General features: G+C 48.3%; 1 protein-coding gene across 1 annotated transcript in view; it reads right to left on the bottom strand.

The window, feature by feature from the left end:
* Positions 1–7,347: 7,347 nt before the first annotated feature.
* The window catches only part of LOC135368170 (uncharacterized), an 84,033-nt gene continuing 74,568 nt past the window's right edge, over positions 7,348–16,812 (bottom strand). Inside the window, exons 26-32 of the mRNA XM_064601293.1 lie at positions 16,283–16,450; positions 12,313–12,437; positions 11,950–12,221; positions 10,254–10,323; positions 8,618–8,817; positions 8,419–8,537; positions 7,348–7,592 (exon numbers count right to left, since the gene is read on the bottom strand). Coding sequence (XP_064457363.1) covers positions 7,449–7,592; positions 8,419–8,537; positions 8,618–8,817; positions 10,254–10,323; positions 11,950–12,221; positions 12,313–12,437; positions 16,283–16,450 — 1,098 coding nt within the window. The 3' untranslated portion in view covers positions 7,348–7,448. The remainder of the gene's footprint in view (positions 7,593–8,418; positions 8,538–8,617; positions 8,818–10,253; positions 10,324–11,949; positions 12,222–12,312; positions 12,438–16,282; positions 16,451–16,812) is intronic.

The raw sequence follows: 16,812 nt of genomic DNA, 5'->3' as shown, positions 1-16,812 counted from the left end.
TTTTATGGCGCTTTTTGACTCCGTGCAGCCTGCCGACGTCGAGGGTCGAGCGTTTTTGCCGGACGCACGACGTATCGAGCTCAGTGCAGCTCCGTTCTCCGAGGACGAATATACTGCTGCCGTCAAAGCTCTTCACACAGGAAAGTCTCCCGGTTCCGATGGCCTCCCAGCTGAATTTTATAAATGCTTCTGGTCCACTCTTCGGAGACCTTTGACAGTTTTGTTGAATCAGTGCTTGGCACGACGTCTCCTCTGTTCGTCCATGCGTGAGAGCATTGTCACCTTGTTGTGCAAGGATGCTTCCAAAAAACAAGACCCAAATTCCTATCGTCCTGTTTCGCTGCTTAATACTGACTACAAAATTTTATCAAAAGCGATTTTGCAACGCATCTCTCCAGTTCTTGGTACAGTCATTCCTCCTTTCCAGGCCTGTGCTGTCCCTGAGCGGTCCATCACGCTTCATACGCAGGCTTTAAGAGATGCCTTGTACTGGGCACGTAGTCGGCGGCGACCTTGTGTTTTAGTGTCGTTTGACCAAAGGAAGGCCTTTGATCGTGTGCTTCATGAATACATGTACCGTGTGTTGGAGGCGAGTGAGTTTGATCGCGAGATCATATCGTGGTTCCGAGCACTGTATGCTGGTGCGTCAGCTTCCATTGGTGTCAATGGGGGTACCTCCGCTAACTTCCCCATAAAGGTGGCTGTCCGCCAGGGCCACCTTTATGTCTGTCCGCCAGGGCTGCCCCCTGTACGTCACCGGCACTGTATGCCCTAGTGTTTAGCCCGCTTTTAGAGTCCCTTGCATCCTCGGTTGCATCCCGGATGCTTGCCCTTCCGGGCACATCTGCGTTACCGCTTTTTGCGTATGCAGACGACCTGTCTCTCATCCTGACCGACGAGGAAGCTATCGGGAATGTTCTCCAGGTAATTGAAGGCTACGGTAGGGTTTCTAATGCACAGATCAATAGAGATAAAAGCGCACTACTTTTCGTCAACCTCATCACGTCGTGCTCCGCGCCCTTTGGTATTCCTGTGAAGAATGCCGTGCGCGTTCTTGGGTATGATTTCCTGCCTTCAGGAATATCTCCCAGTACCTGGGCACGTATCCATATGTACTCCTGTCCTCCCAGTACTCCTGTCCTCCGTGACTTGAAAGAGCTCGTACTCCCCATTACCTGCAGAGCGCGCCTTGCTGCGTCTTGGTTTCTGAGTAAATATTGGTATTTAGCCAATATCTCCATCCCTCCGCGGACTACTCTTCAGGCCGCTACACGTGCGGCGTTTCAGTTTATCTGGGGCAGTTCTGTTGAATGGGTATCAAGAGGTCGTATGTATCAGCCTCGCGTAGATGGCGGCCTATTGGTGCCCGATTTCAAAGTGAAGTGCCTTGCCTTAGGTCTGCGCGCGATCTTTCAGGGTCTCCTAGAGCAGCGGCATCCTGCTCAGGGTCTACCGACTTTTCTGTTAGGACCCGACATTTTTTTTTTTTTTCTGAGCTGACACACACTCGCTCGCGCTCAGAGTGCGTGGCTCCCCACCTGGAGGCATACGTTGTGGCAATGCGCAGCCTGCGAGCTTCTTTCCCTGATGACGACATAACATCATGGCCTGTGCGGCGCCTTTACATGGCACTTCTTGCGCTTAATCGGCCACCCCCGAACTCGACGCATATTCAGCGCCACATAGCGTGGCGTACGACCACTGCTGGCTGGCTGGACGCCCGTCGGGCCAGTCTTCAGTGGCGCTTAGCGCATGACGTCTTGCCGCTGCGTGAGCGTTTTCCCCGTTTTGGTATAACGTCACCCGGCTGTCCCTTCTGCGAGTACAGGGAGTCAGAAGAACATGCTTTCAGTTTATGTTTTTTGCCGGGTGCCCTGTGGCATCGTGCAGCAGGCCTCTATAGCCTGACGGATGTTGAGTGGAGCACAGTTCGTGGTCTGTACCCCCTCCCTGTCTCGCAGCGGGATAGGCGGCATTTTGTGCTCTTGGTGGTCGAAATCAACTACCAAGTGTGGATTTCACGCTGTCGACGAGTGCACGCGCAGGAGAGCCGCAGTGTGCAGGAGGTGATTCGGCTAGTTAACGCCGGTATTCGCAAAGTTCTTTGCAGGGAGCGTGCGGTGCTTGGAGCAGTTGAGTTTCACCGTCGCTGGATGACCTCTGACATCCTCTTCAGGGTGGACAATGGCAAGTTCCATGTTAACCTATGAGGTGTCCACATCCTCGTGTTGTTCTCCCACTTGCAGCTTTCCAGTGTCTTGGACTGTTGCATGGCGAAATGGACACGTATAGCAATCTCTAAACAGCCTTAGTCGCTAGGCGAGAGTTGGTATTCAGAATGTTGTTCGAGTCTGTTTGAGATGCTACAGGAAGCCGGCCCCTGTGGCCGGCCTTGCATTTGATGCCAATACACTTTTGCACACTTTGGCTGTTAGTGTTAGAGTTCGTGTAAAAGAGTCTACCTCCATAGGTAGTTATGTTGCTCGATGACAGTACACACTGTTTTATGCTGTTAGTTGATCCTGCTCTTCGTTTTTAGGGCATCGGCAGTACTGTTTTTGAAATGTGATGTGTTGTCCCGTCTTACAGTTGCAAGAGGAGTTGGTGCACATCTGGTGTCTAGTTTTTCTCAATCTATGCTGTGGTCTCCCTCCAACTTTGCGTAAGCGGTGGAGAGAGGCAAAGGGGAGTCGGTCATAAAATGCCCCCCTCCCCCCGTTGCTGTTCCCAAGAAGATCTCCCCTAAGGTCTTCACTATCTCTGTATTGGCGCCGAGAAGATTGGGAGTCGCCCCCTGGTGCTTCACTGAACGAACCGTGTCGTGGCGAATCCAAGGGGGGGGGGGCAATCGCCCCCCTAAAAAAAACACGTCAGTTTATACGTTGGATTTCCCTCTCCCCAAACCCACACTACGCGCTCCGACAAAGAAACCGCCCCCGAGGGTCTGGATCCGCCCCTGATGAAGGCATTGCACGTGCAGGGAACTACTGTTCCGCGTTGACATTTCCTGGCAATGCATGACGAAAACGACATATGTAAATCTCATTCTAATACTAATATGGCAGCTTTTACTGTAAGTAACAGAAACGAAACCGGAACGAGGATCCCCACCGAGAGGCAGCACAGTGGCGGCCCTAGTGAGGGTCTCGCCCTCAATCTCGGTGAGTTCGTTGATGACAACGGTGGGTTCGTACTCAAATGAGTAAAGTGTCAGGTTTTGAGGGAGAGACGACTGCATAAGCCATTTTGAGACCATTCTCATCTCACACTTATGTGAGATTGAAGCTGAGATCGGCAGCAGGGCAACTGGCGAGCAGAAATGACGTCTTGCGTAGAAGAAGAGAAGAAGATGAAGGGACTGTTACTATAGCTTGAAATCGTTTATTGACATGTATATATACAGGATGTTACCAGCAACAAGAAAAAAAAAAAAAAAAAGAAAAGCACATCCGCGCCGTCTGCCGCACAGTGTGCCCTCATTCTCCGATTGCTCAATGCACGCGTAACATTGCCTTGTCTACATACAGGCTGACATCCTCTCGAAGAAAGTACGCATCTACAAGATGACTAATTACCTAAAATTCATTAGTGAACTCTTTAATTAGGAGATTTCTTGCAAAAGCGGGAAATTGGAATGATGGACCAACCTATAGTCGAAACCTATTTCACGTTTTAAAAATCCTAAAACACGCCCGTGCGTAAAGGTATGGACCCCGGAATTTTGATACGCAAATGAGCCGAAACCGCGGCGACCTCGAGCGCAGATGGTATAGCCCTCATATCACGTGATTTTAGCCACGTGATTTGGAGCGATGAAGATGATTGGGGTATAGGCAGACTTGTACAAAATACTGTGCAAAAGTATTTAAAATAAGATACTAAATACTCTACGTAAAAAGTATTTAAAATAGAGTACAAAATACTCAAAACTGAAAGTAATTTGAGTAGAGTACTAAATACTCTGAGAATTATTTAAGATACCCTTTAACGTGACTTCGTATTAGCAGTAAGTGAAACGCGTATTCTGAACGTTGCCTTACAAAGCAGAGGAATAAACTTCATCAACCATGCTTAAGCATATCTTTCATGTGCAAGGTCTTGATGTCAAGTCATGTTTGGTGCACTTCGGTGAACCCAAGTAATCTTTGTTGATATGTTCTGACCCAAAACTTCGAAATCCTTCCTGTATGCTCTTTCAACATCTCTCACGCGTTTATTGCTTTCGTGACTAAGGAAATAAATGCCGGGCTTTTGAACCTGTTCCCCTGGTGATTCACCTTGCAATATGAATAGGAACGGTTTTCTGACGAAGTTGGCTATTGACAAGCAAGCCCAAGCGTGGGACCAGCCTATTGTACAGGAGGATAAATGACAGATTCCCGAATTCCCGAAAAAAAAAAAAAAGAAACAAAGATAGGGGGTTAAATTCCAGTGAGCTGAAAATTTCGGCACGGCGGGCAGTGTGCTGGAGTTGGCTTGACGAGGAAGGAAAGTATTTTGAGTACTGAATAGCAAATACAAAAAAAAAAAAAATTAAATACATTGAAAATACTTGGTGGAAAAAGTATTGAGTAGAGTACCAAAATACCGGAATAAGTACTTGAAATATTGTATTTTGAGTACGTACTCAAGATACGTACAAGTTTGGGTACAGGTGCCGCCCTGCGGGCCACATGAGCCGCCTTCACGCCTAGACACGCCTCCGCCGGCGAAGATGATGCACTTTTCAGGCGCGCTTTTTCAATTTCGGCGCATTTGCGTATCAAAATTCGGGGATGGATATCTTAATGCGGATGCGTCAACCCTTTGCTTTTCACCGACACGGATGAACATGTTTACCGCCTATGACGTGCTGAAGCGGCGTTTGTATGCTTTGCGAGTGAAATAAATAAATCGTGACGAATGTATAGGCATGTATTTCCGAAGACAACAGTAATCCAAAGAAGAATACACAGAATTAACCGAGATCTTCGTGCCACCCTGCGAAGCAACGAGAATCGGAAATGAGAAAAACCAGACCAACCGCCACTTATTGGTCTAGTCTGTCGAGTTTGGTGGGAATAAAGTGACGAACGAACAACAGCACGCAAGCAACTGTTGTGGTGGGAAATCATTGGCTACTTGTTTAACAAATACGTACGAGATACGCACATAGTACGCCGAAATGAGTCAGCAAGTGATGAATTTAGGAAAACGAACGCGTCAAGTCTAGCGGAATGAACCAACCAACGCAAGTCAACACCTTCCACGACCGACTGATGGCAGCTCCCTTGTGATCAAGGTTTCCCGAGCGAATGCGACCCCCCTGACCTTGATGCTGTTCCGCGAATGGCGATGGCGATCTTTCGCAGGTGCTCATCGAAGTACAGGGTTCGCCAAGATAAACTTCGGGGTTTGTAACGAAGATAAAACAAATACGAACAGTGTCGGAAAGTTAAAGTAGACGTTAGAGGACGTATTATGCCCCCAAATTTTATGTCCATAATGCGGCCTGGTCTGTTACTCTGCGGATAAATCGTGAAAATTAAAAAACCGCCGCTGCCTAATCGGCTATACCTGTGTTCCAGCTACTCTCCTCAGCTAGCGACACGGTCGAAAGCGGGGTCGCAGAGAACTAGTCTGCATTCAGTTCCACATGTTCGATGTCGTCTGCAACATCGCGCTCGACTGCTTCGCCATCTACGGAAAGGAGCCGAAAATAATACGTCCTCTAACGTCTACTTTAACTTTCCGACACTGTTCTTATTTGTTTTATCTTCGTTACAAACCCCGAAGTTTATCGTGGCGAACCCTGTACATTGCAGACTGAATGTGAAACCGAAAGTCACTCACGTTGTGCTGGGGCACGAAAAACGCCGTCTGGAAATTTTGAGTTTTTCTACATTTAGAATGGATTAAAAAAAATATATTTTTCTTGAATATTTCGTTTTTCGCCCTGTCTCTACGTCTCTAGCTCCACACAGCTCGGATGTCTGAGCGGGCTGGTTGTATGATTCTACGACGCTCGGAGGTTGTTCACTCGTCGTTGTCGTCGGTTTTTGCCTCTCAGGGTCAGTCGCGTCGAACGGACAAACTATAGGAGGTAGGGCCAAGTATGACTGTATCGCGAATCTGTGCAGCGCCAATATGTTCGCGTAGCATCGTTTCATATGCGGAAGGCATATGCCGGGTGTTTCAGTTAAATCCCCGGGCTGTATAATTCGCGAACGGGTGCACAAATCAAAGAACTTTCTTTTTTACAAGTGTCTGTCCGATACCACCTACAAGCTGCGCACCGTGTGAACGAGTGGGAGGCGTTCATTATTTAAATAAAAATTCAAACGAGTTTCGTAAAAATGAAACAGTCTAAAGCAGTGCGCTGTCGGCATTAAAATGCACTCTTAGAAATGAACTTCACTGCATAGCACCCTCCTAACCAACCATCATCTCGAATGATATCGTTATCTGCCCTGATTTGTTGAAAACGGGTGGCGGACGCCTTTTTGTGACAATTATGAACAGCATAAGTGTCACAAAAAAGGCGTACGCCTCCCGTTATAAAAAAATCAGGACTGATAACGATATCATTCGAGATGGCGGTTGGCTATGAACGAGCAATGCGGTGAAGTTCATTTTTAAGAGTGTGGGTACTACCCTTTTTGGGACCTTCAGTGGACACCTCTTCGAGAAAAATCTGCCACCGAAGCGGGTCATTTATTGCTGTAGTTACATACATATCTTTATTCCATCAAAAGATGGGAGGAGAATTCATTGGTTTCGGTTTACATATTTTGTCGCGTCTGGTCGCGGTGAAGCGCAAAAGGACGTAATTCACTGATGCAAGGACATAACTCAATGGTGGATAAGGGAGTGGAAGAGCGTCCTTCTTGTGCTTCACTACGCGTCATATGTGGCCAATTTGCCTCATTGAATTAATATGATCTTGACGTTGTGGTGCTCATATCAGTAAGAAGGTTACGTGATCGACAATGTGCGCACCACAAGTCATTCAATTTTCATTCAAACTTATCTTGAACCAGACAGTTTGCGTTGGTTTGTTGCCTGTTCCACCTGCCTGACAATATACCAAGGACTAATGTCTAAGGGATGTTCAGTGTCTTTATGGCGGCAAGTGCTATACAGTCACTGAGCTTCATTTTTAGACAGGCCTGCGTACCGTTTTCATGCCTTGTAGCTTCTCATGACACTTTTTAAAGGTGAACTTCAGTTGGTCTGACCTGGTAGAAGAAAGTATGGGGAGCCAACTTCGGCTATACTCGATGATTCCCGTTGCTTCGTCAACCCTCATTCGTAGATGTCGTTACAAACTTCATCTTCGCAGTAAGAAAATGCAACACTGTTCGGACAGAACGGCTTTTCAGATCTTGTTGCCATAAATAAGAAATGTATTTGAGCAATTCTTCCTCATGGGCTGGGACAGGTTCGGCAACGATGCCCATCTGTCATCTTCATGTTGACGTTGTCTTCTGAGCAGTTGAGGAAGAGCCTTCGTCCGAATGAAGCCTACGCCCTCTAATCTCTCCAGGCATTCGCGGAATCCAGTAAACGAACTTGCTTCTCCATAGCCTTCTCGCTGTTTGTTCGTACGCTACCTGGAAACGATGATTATGACAAGAGTGAGCGCGGCTATAACATTGACAGCGTCGGCTTCCACACGGCAGCCGTACTTGAGACAGAAAGTTTTCGGGAACCGGTTGTGCACGCCCGGTACGACAGAGGCACAGGAGCACGAACCGACCTATCGACAGCAGGTATCCCGCCGGTTCTCGGAAACTCTCGTATATCGAAATTCCGCAAGAGCATATACGCGCTACACTCCTGAAACAGAACTTCACTACGTAACACACTGCACTCTTAAAAATGAACTTCACCGCATGGCACGCTCCTAGCCAACCATAATCTCGAATGATATAGTTAACTGCCCTGATTTTCTGAAAACGGGAGGCGTACGCCTTTTTTGTGACACTTATGCTGTTCATAATTGTCACAAAAAGGCGTACGCCTCCCGTTTTCAACAAATCAGGGCAGATAACTATATCATTCGGGATTATGGTTGGCTAGGAGCGTGCTATGCGGTGAAGTTCATTTTTAAGAGTGTACTTCCCCCTAACAGTTGACTTTGGGTCCCCTAAAAGTGAGCGTTGCGGATGATGTATTTTTTTTGGAAACTAACATATCTACATAAGTATCATAGAAAGACGTATGCCTCGCATTTTCAACGCCTAGCGTAATCCGCGCACACTTTGCGTTCATGGGTTTAAAAATTGCGTTATTCATGACAGTAAATTAATCTATTATTACGGTACCTTATTTTACGGATACTATATATTATAGTACGTTACTTGTACGGCAAGTACGATATATTACCCCCATTTATTATATCTAAGTCAAATATGTCGCACGGTCAACGTCACTTACGTGAAAAAGGAAGATGACAAACCCCTGTAGACTGGCGGAAACCACGAAGAGGTACTCAAAAACGCGACTAACACCGTAAGCGTCGATGATGCTCAAGTAGGCGAAGATCCACGTCAAGCCTGAAAGGCAAAGCAGTCGAGTTACGTTCGAGCGTACGACACAGAATGCGGACTTGATTTAGATAAGGTTGCATGCTTGCCCAGGAGAAAAACGATGAGGATCGTGGCACGAAGCTGAGCTTTGGCTAATTTCACCTGGCTTTGATTGCTTCGTAAGGCTTTGTGTCGTCTGCAGTAAATGTTATAGATGACTACACTGAAGACAGCAACGTTAGCCCCCAGCGTCAACCCGACTGGTAGGATGAAGCCATAGACCAGCGGGCGTCCATGGGGCCAGCACCTGCAAAATAGTCGCGTGCATGGTCGAGCTCAGCAATACGCCATGTCGACCTTCGCGTAGCACGCGGCTGAGCTCATGTCTTATCAGATGATTGTGATCGTGAGTTTCCCGACCCGAAATGCCGAGCTATGTCTGTGACACGTTCTTTTGGATGATAAGACTTGCAATCCATCTCCTTTTTTTTTTCTTGTGGTGATCCAAGGGTCGTCGGGATCAGAGACGCTGAGGGCGACGCCCGAAGCGCCCTCATGAGCGGGCGGTGAAAGTAGAGGCGCATTTCCGCCGCCCCGTCAGCGCGTACGATTTTCATGTTCCCACCACAGTGGCACTCCCAGGTCCCCCAAACTCACCTCGGAAAAGCGTGCAACGAAGAAGGCCGCCACTAGATACCCCACTGTTGCCGTTCCGGATCACTTCAGCGCGCTAAGTTTAGCGGCAAAATGTTTTTGTTGTTTCTGCGAATGAATCTCGTTTTTATATGTCCAAATAAAACGCGTATAACAACTTTCTGTGTCGTGTTTCACTTTTGGGTCCCGTTTTTAAACGTGTTGAGCGATCGGGAAGGATCTAGTACACGGCTGCGTGCATCACATAGCGTACCTGTCGTACCAGGCGCCGCAGGCGCAGTCGTCCATTTCTCCTTCGGTGACTTGGCCTGGCTTGGATTGTGCTTCAACTGGATCTTTAGCGCGCTACAATCAAACGCAAGCCAACGTCTGGTAACAATGGGGTATCTAAGGGCGGCCTCCGGCACTGCACGCATCGGGATAGGAACAAATACATGGGAAAATGGCGACCTTGGGGGACCTGGGCACTCCGTCCTCCAAAGCAGACGAAAGATCAGGAGGCGTGGCCTTTCTGTGTCACCTAATTGGTCACCAGCTGTCGTTCTCGGCAGCTTTCGCCGATGTCGTGAAAGAAGGTCGGCATAGCATTTTTTTTGGCTCGACGTCTCTCCTGTCCCGACTCCGGAAATGCGCGTCTATTTCCGCCGCCCGCTCACGACGCCGCATCGGGCGTCGCGAAGCGAGAACTGGCCCTAAGAGGCAGGGACTCCGTCGAAAAGTAACGTTAGTTGTATTCGGCATGCATCTCGTTGATGGCTGGGCCGATAACTCCTCGGACGCCCGTTGTATCATTCTGGAATGTTCTGCGTACACTTACGTCTAAGCAGAAAGCGAGGCCTACGCCTTTACGGGAAAAATACGTATGTTTCCCCTTCTCAACCGATCACACGGAAGAACGATATTTTTCTGGATCCTACTTAGACCTTGAGCGTGTTATGGGGGAATAAGAGCGATAAAAAACCCCACTGTGAGGGGCAACTGTTTTTTTTAATATGGATCACCAACCCGCCCGGATTTTAACTTTATTTCAGTACTTATAAGGTAAAGTTCTGTAAAGACCGCACGACGGAAGGAAAACTGGAGACTCACAGCTCACGCCTGTTGCTGTAGTGATGCGGGTCCAGTGAAAGCATTGTGGCAACCACTATGAGCGGAACACCTGGAGAAAGAATGTGAGAGCCTATTAGTAACAGCTTACACACGCGTTATATATATATAATTTTTTTTTTTTGCTGAGAGATTCTTGCTCGCGTGATGCTTGTATATTTTTGTGCAAAATGGACCCGCGTGCTCGCATGGGCGTACCAGAGTAATTTTTCCGCCCAAATTTTCTACACCATGAAAACGTCTTGCACGCAAAATATTTTCGCTCTGCGGTGTATCGTCGCTGCGCTATCGAAGTTCCAATACGCTGTGCAAGTGCGTCTCTGCGCATGAGTGGAGGCAGTGAGAGGGAAGAGGGAGGGCGCCGCCGTAGCCAATGGGGCTTCCCGAGTGGAGTAACCGGGAGAGGAGATATGCGCAGAACGCTTGGTTACTTGCAGAGCGTATAACAATGGGAGAAAGCAGCCGCGGCCGACCGACACGAGCCTCGCGTGACGTATAGCCGTCGTTGCTATGCCAACCTTCTTCTTTAACAGCTGACGCGCCGCTTATACGTGCTTGAACTGTGACGCCGCACGTCACTGGTCACGTGCTGGAGCGCATGATGCGTGACACCGTCCGCTCGTTCTGCAATGCGCTCCTTACACGAAGGGAGGATTTTTTAATGGTGTACGGAACAGCGCTTTGCCGCGTGCTCTGTAGGTCACATGCCCGCTTGTTCTTTCGCAGGGTGTCATTTTATTCGTTGTACATGACGCCGCAGCGAAAAACTACTGCGACTTTCTCGCACGGGTCGTACGCTTTTTCTTTTGTGACGGTTTATAAAATTGCACAAGTGTCACAAAAAAAAAAATGTATACGAGCACCGTTTTCAACGAATCAGTAGTAGGGAGAGCGAGGTCATTCGGGATGGTGACTGATCTAACAGCGTGTTATGCGGTGAAGTTGAGTTTTTAGGGTGCAAATGGTGACCATGTATACCCACGAGCGACTTTTCCGGGCGAGATCTCGGCGGAGGCGCGAGGGCAACAGGAGCGGCGCCATAGTTTCTTGGGTGCGCGTGAGCAACGTCGCGTCTTCTCGTTTGAGTAACTTCTTCATCGTTACTTCAGAGCACTTCAGACGTGGTTCGGATGCGCTCGGCATTTCTTCCGCGTTATCTTGTTGGCGCGCGCTTTCCTCCTCGATGTCCTTTGCCGACCTCTCGCCAGATAAAGTCGGTCGTGCGGATACCCAGTGATATGAGATGTAAGAGGAAGGGAAAGAGGAGGACGCGACAAGAAAGAATAGTGCCTCGAACGAAGAATATAATATCTTAGTTTGTTTTTGTTGGCGTGCACTACAGGCCGAGGACTTGCTACCTAATGAGGCTCGTGCACATGACGTCACGCGCAGCCTTTGAGCGCTTTTGAGCCACGTGACTCGGGAAAACATGTGGATGCGTCCTAGTGCGGGCCGAGTGAGGTAACAGCATGTGTTTTTCCAATATCACGCATACCGCAACAACTCACGACATGCCCTCCTACTGTAGCTCCTGTGCGGCAATATGTTTTCCCGAGTCACATGACTAAACGTGACGTCACTGCACAAGCCTCATTAAATCAACTAATTCGTTTCCCATTTTGGCTTACGCGGTTACTAACCAACGCCGTCGACGGGAACGACGGTTATGGGAACTCACCCCAGGCCGGGAGGGCGCACTTGAGCACAAAACGAGGAATGTAAGTTCCCAGAACTTTGACGAAGCGCAAGTACTGCAGCATGGCTTCCACGAAGGTCCAGCCAAACGTCACTAAGAGCAGGTAGTGCAGGAGAGCTCCCATGACTGCACAAGCGGCAGAGCTTCTCAAGGCATTGTGGGAAACGACTAGGACTCCAAAGAGCACCAATGAACCTAATAAGGATATCGAGAGATGCAGGAGGCATTTGTGTCCTGCTCCCTTTCTCCATGTCCTAAAATTGAAAAAAAAAAGAACGAAAGAAAAAATGCATGGATAGTTCAGCGATCCTCTTAATCACAGTTATCAGCACCTACTCCACTTACTCGGATAAGATGTAAGTTGCGACGACCAGAAGAAGACCAACTACAGAAAGCGTGATTCCAATTAGGGTCAGGAAGCTTAGGATCCTCTCATGGTACACATTTTGTTCTGGCCTGTTCTTGTATTTCTGAAAATGCCTTTCTGGAATAACTACCATTGTACTCACAGGTTGCGTGTCTATGAGGCTCGTCAACACGACGTCACGCGCAGCATTTGACCGCGCCTTTGAGTCGCATGACATGGGAAAACAATGGGGGATCTGACACAGGTGTTAGACGTGCAGGCCCAATAGGGTAGTCGCGAGAGATTTTACACTTTCCTCTCGTAACGCACGTTATGCCCTCCTACTGTGACTCCGGTACGGCAATGTGTTTTCCCATGTCACGTGACCAAACGTGATGTAACTGCACAAGCTGTCTCACTAGCTGTCTACACTTTAAAACCGGTAGCGGACGCGAAATTATCGGATGAAATGAGTTACACGACTGGAGCAGCCCCAAGCGCCACAGCGCAAGCGCGGCCAGAACTGGGAGGACAATGATGAATGACCTGACCTATCGAGAACGCGTTGTATTCACCTGGAATGCCATTGTTCACGACATCCTTGTGTGTCGATAGGCAGCTGAAATACATGGAATAAAGTTCAACTAGTATGCTTTCCTTTTCACAAAAAGATGTCATCAGCAAAGCACAAGGCTTAATAGGCCCCCAGCGTGAGTCTTCCGCATATATTGTGTTCATTTTTATCTGCTACATATTCCCGTGTAAAAGAACAGCAGCAGGTTTTCCTTGAGATGACGAACGTTAGGGGTGGTGTAAAAGAAGAACTATGAAAAAAAAAAAGAAAGTTGCATAGATATCGTTTTTGTAGTTGAGGTATACGGTACGGCGGACATCCTCTCGAAGACACTGCGAGACTACTAGAAAACTAATTTACTAAAATTAATTAATTCAGTGCCAGCCTCGGTGCTTCAGTCGGTAGCGTCTCCACCTGCTGATCTCACGATCGTGGGTTCAAAACCACCCGACGACGGTGGCAACTTGGTGGAAGGGTATAACTTGCCCAGACACGCCGTCTTCCGCGAGGGAAGTCTGTGCCGACATCTGTATTAAAGCGTCTAAAGAGAACGCTGAACCACCACCCAGACAGGCGACCGCCCGGATTAAAACCCGGTTCACCTTCCCAGACCATCATCGGTTCCCATACCATCATCGTAACCACAAAGATGCGTGGCGGGTGGTGGCTGAAAGAGCTTGCCGTTGTCGGCCTCACAGAGGTTGGCAACTTCACGACCAACACTATGGCGGAATGTGCGTCCTGGGCCGACTTCTAAGGGAAGTGTGCCCACATATGTCTGAGGAAAAGCCAGGAAAAACACCAGACAGCATGAGGCACTGGGATTCGTACCCGTGCACTTTTCAGTCTCGACGTGACATGGCGCCGGCACGCTAGCCACTGAGCCACGTGAGCTGGTACGTGAGCTGGTGCCGCACAGCGGTGGTGTTGGTAGTGGTAAAAGGGCTCGCCTTTGTCGGTCTCACAGAGGTGGGCAACGTCACCACTTGGGGAATGTGTGTCCTGGGCCGACTTCTAACGTCAGACATATGTCGCGCGGTTGATCTGGCCTGCGGATCAGCACCTACTCCAATCATCTCCATCGCTCCCAATCACATGGCCCTTTGACGTGGAACGAACGCTGTTCGCCTTGTGCTCCGATAGGCCGAGTGCTCCGATGTTTGCCACACTTCCGTAATAGACCTCAACCGAAGAAACGCCACCGTGACAGCGCGGACGGAGAACACCCCCGTTCCATAAAGCCGTATTCCTCCAGGAAGATCAAGGGTCGTTCCTCTGTACTTGTATAGGACAAAAATGAGGTAAGGTTTTTAGTGGCTTTGGTGTCTTCACTCGCTTTCCAGGTCCACCACGGAAAGAAAAGAAGACTCCACCCAAGGGTCAGCTGCATCGTATCCAAAGTAATTGTCGTAATCCTGTGTGGAATGCGGTTTGTTGTTGCGACTTAATTCATGCTTGCTCTGTATTGAGGCACCACATGCTCTCCGACAGAAACTCGTGCCCTTCAGGCTCCTGGAGATGGAAGGCCCCGGTAGCCATCTTTAGAAAGGGCTACCGAAAAGATGAGGTACCGGTAGAATGGAGCAGAACAAGGCCATACAACTAATAATATAAGGAGTCGCATAAGAACCTTACAGTATGAAAACCTATATTGAAATGTGGCTTCCTTGTGACTTATTGATTTTTTTGCTATAGTAGTTCCAGTCTACCAAGCTGGCTGCGCTGTTGTACTATCTGACGTCATTTGTTTGTAAACAGGAAGAGGTCTATCTAGTCATCTCGTATAGTTACACATGTAACTATACAAGGTGGTGTAACTACAAGGTGTAACTATACAAAGACATGGTGTCGAAGAGGGTATATATCCTCTTCGACACCGTGTCTGCCCGGCCCCTACAACTCAACTGCAAGAACTATCTACGCCGCATTCGAAGGTTCTTTTCTCTTTGAGTCTGTGGGAGCTAGAAGAAAATGAAACATCCCGTATATCATCCGTATCCATGTCAAAGCGTGGCTCAACGAACGTGGCAGTTTTGTACTGTGATCTGCGAAGTGCCTTTGGTGCAATGGCTCGGAAACCGTTGATAATCGTTTCGAATCAAATCACAATGGCGTGTTCTTTTGGAATATGTTCCAAAGAGCCCTCAAAGCTTTATTCCGTATAGTGTTCGCCTGTGCCTTCTACTGCGCAAATGCCCCTGGGCATATTTATGTTAGCAGGCGTGCATTGTATGTGGAAGTCGCGCATGAAGTTTCGTCAGGGCGAACTGCGCCGTTGTTCCTGGAACATTTGAAGTGAAGACGTAAGCAGATTTCGCTGCGTGTATGTAGAATGGTGTAATGTATAGAACGCGTAACACCGTAGAATGAACAGTGGCGTATCTTCGACAATATTTGATGCAATTCCGTGAAGTAACGGTTTGGGATGCGTGAAGTAACGGGATGCGTTAGGATGTTTGCACCAGTGTTGTCCCACATCTACTAAAGTGAAAAAAAAAGAAAAAAAAAGAAAAGAAAAAGAAACATAATGCTGGCAGGATGTTACACGTAGGGTGTGTCTGCCCAGTGTGGCTACACGTTGCTCGTGCCCGTGGGTAGCACTGCGGATAATTTGGACAACCTGGGGTTCTTTTGACGTGCGCAGGAAATCTCCGACACATGGTGCTGGAAGCAATGTTTACCTCCCCCAGAACATATAGTATCCACTGAGTCGGTAGAGCACTGGCTTACAGTGCTCAAGATCCACGACCTACTCTATACTAGAGACCTGGACAGCTGGCGATCCCCTATGGGAGAGACGGGTCACGGGTTAGTTCCGTTAGTGACCGCTGCAAGCGCCACATAGCATTATTGGGGAGAGGGAATCATCCTTGCCACCGCCTTCATTCTGCTACGCAGGGATACACAGGCTGTTGCTAAGCACTCGCTATTATCTCTCTTATACTGCTTCGTCGTTGTCAACACAGCCTACCATACATCGCCGCGGTTTCGACAAGTCACGTGGAAACGAATAGTGCGAGCTAGCGCCAAATCCCATAGCCAAGCGGCGATTGCCAGAAGTACTACCCCGGTGCTGGGAGCATTGCGGCTGTCCAGGTCTCTAGTATAATAGTAGGTCATGTCAAGATCATGAGTCAGATCCTGGCTGATGACAATAGCAATGTGATGCGAACATTGCTCCACAGCTCCGTGCGTCGGCTATTTCCGGTTCGAGGTTAAGGAACATCGAAATTATCCGCAGTCCTATACACTGCGCCATGTGTAGCACGTCACCATGCAAATAGGTATAGCTTTACTTATACCACGTGTAAATCAGCTCGAACTTATTATTATTACACTTCGATTGCGAATGTATAAAACGAATCAGCTGGACCCTTATATTGAGCAACACTTACGAAGAGTACTCCGAAACTAGTCAGGTGACTGCAGCTGCAGACGTGATGCTTTCCTGTCATTCCAATATAACTGCAGCCAGCGGATGACCAAGCACCCATTCTGTTGTCTGCTTCCATGTCCCAAAACACACACTCCACGCTCAGCTGAGTTTGGTTAGTTCTGTTGCTCTGACAAAGACAAAGGATTTAGTCAGTCAATCTGCAGCAGGAAAATGCTGCTCCTCGAGAATATTAGTGGTGTTTGCGATAAAGGACGACTGAACTGAATAGCCACTGGCAGCTGCTGCACGGCCACTTTCAATTATCGTTGACTCTGACACTCCATGAATCTGTGGAGGTTCGTGAAATGCTACTGAAGCAGTCAATGGTCTTCGAAGTCGCGGCTGGCAACATCGTGCTCAGCGAACAGTTAAGTGTAGTAAAAGTAGCCGCGCACTATCAATGGTGTTCGAGCTGTTCAATGTCCATTGGTTTCAACCACTATTCAAATGGCCGTGTGACATAGGCATATTAGGAAATAGAGAGAAAAA

Source organism: Ornithodoros turicata, chromosome 9 (assembly GCF_037126465.1).
Source record: "Ornithodoros turicata isolate Travis chromosome 9, ASM3712646v1, whole genome shotgun sequence".
Taxonomy (NCBI): domain Eukaryota; kingdom Metazoa; phylum Arthropoda; class Arachnida; order Ixodida; family Argasidae; genus Ornithodoros; species Ornithodoros turicata.
This window is presented reverse-complemented; position numbering and strand designations above follow the sequence as displayed.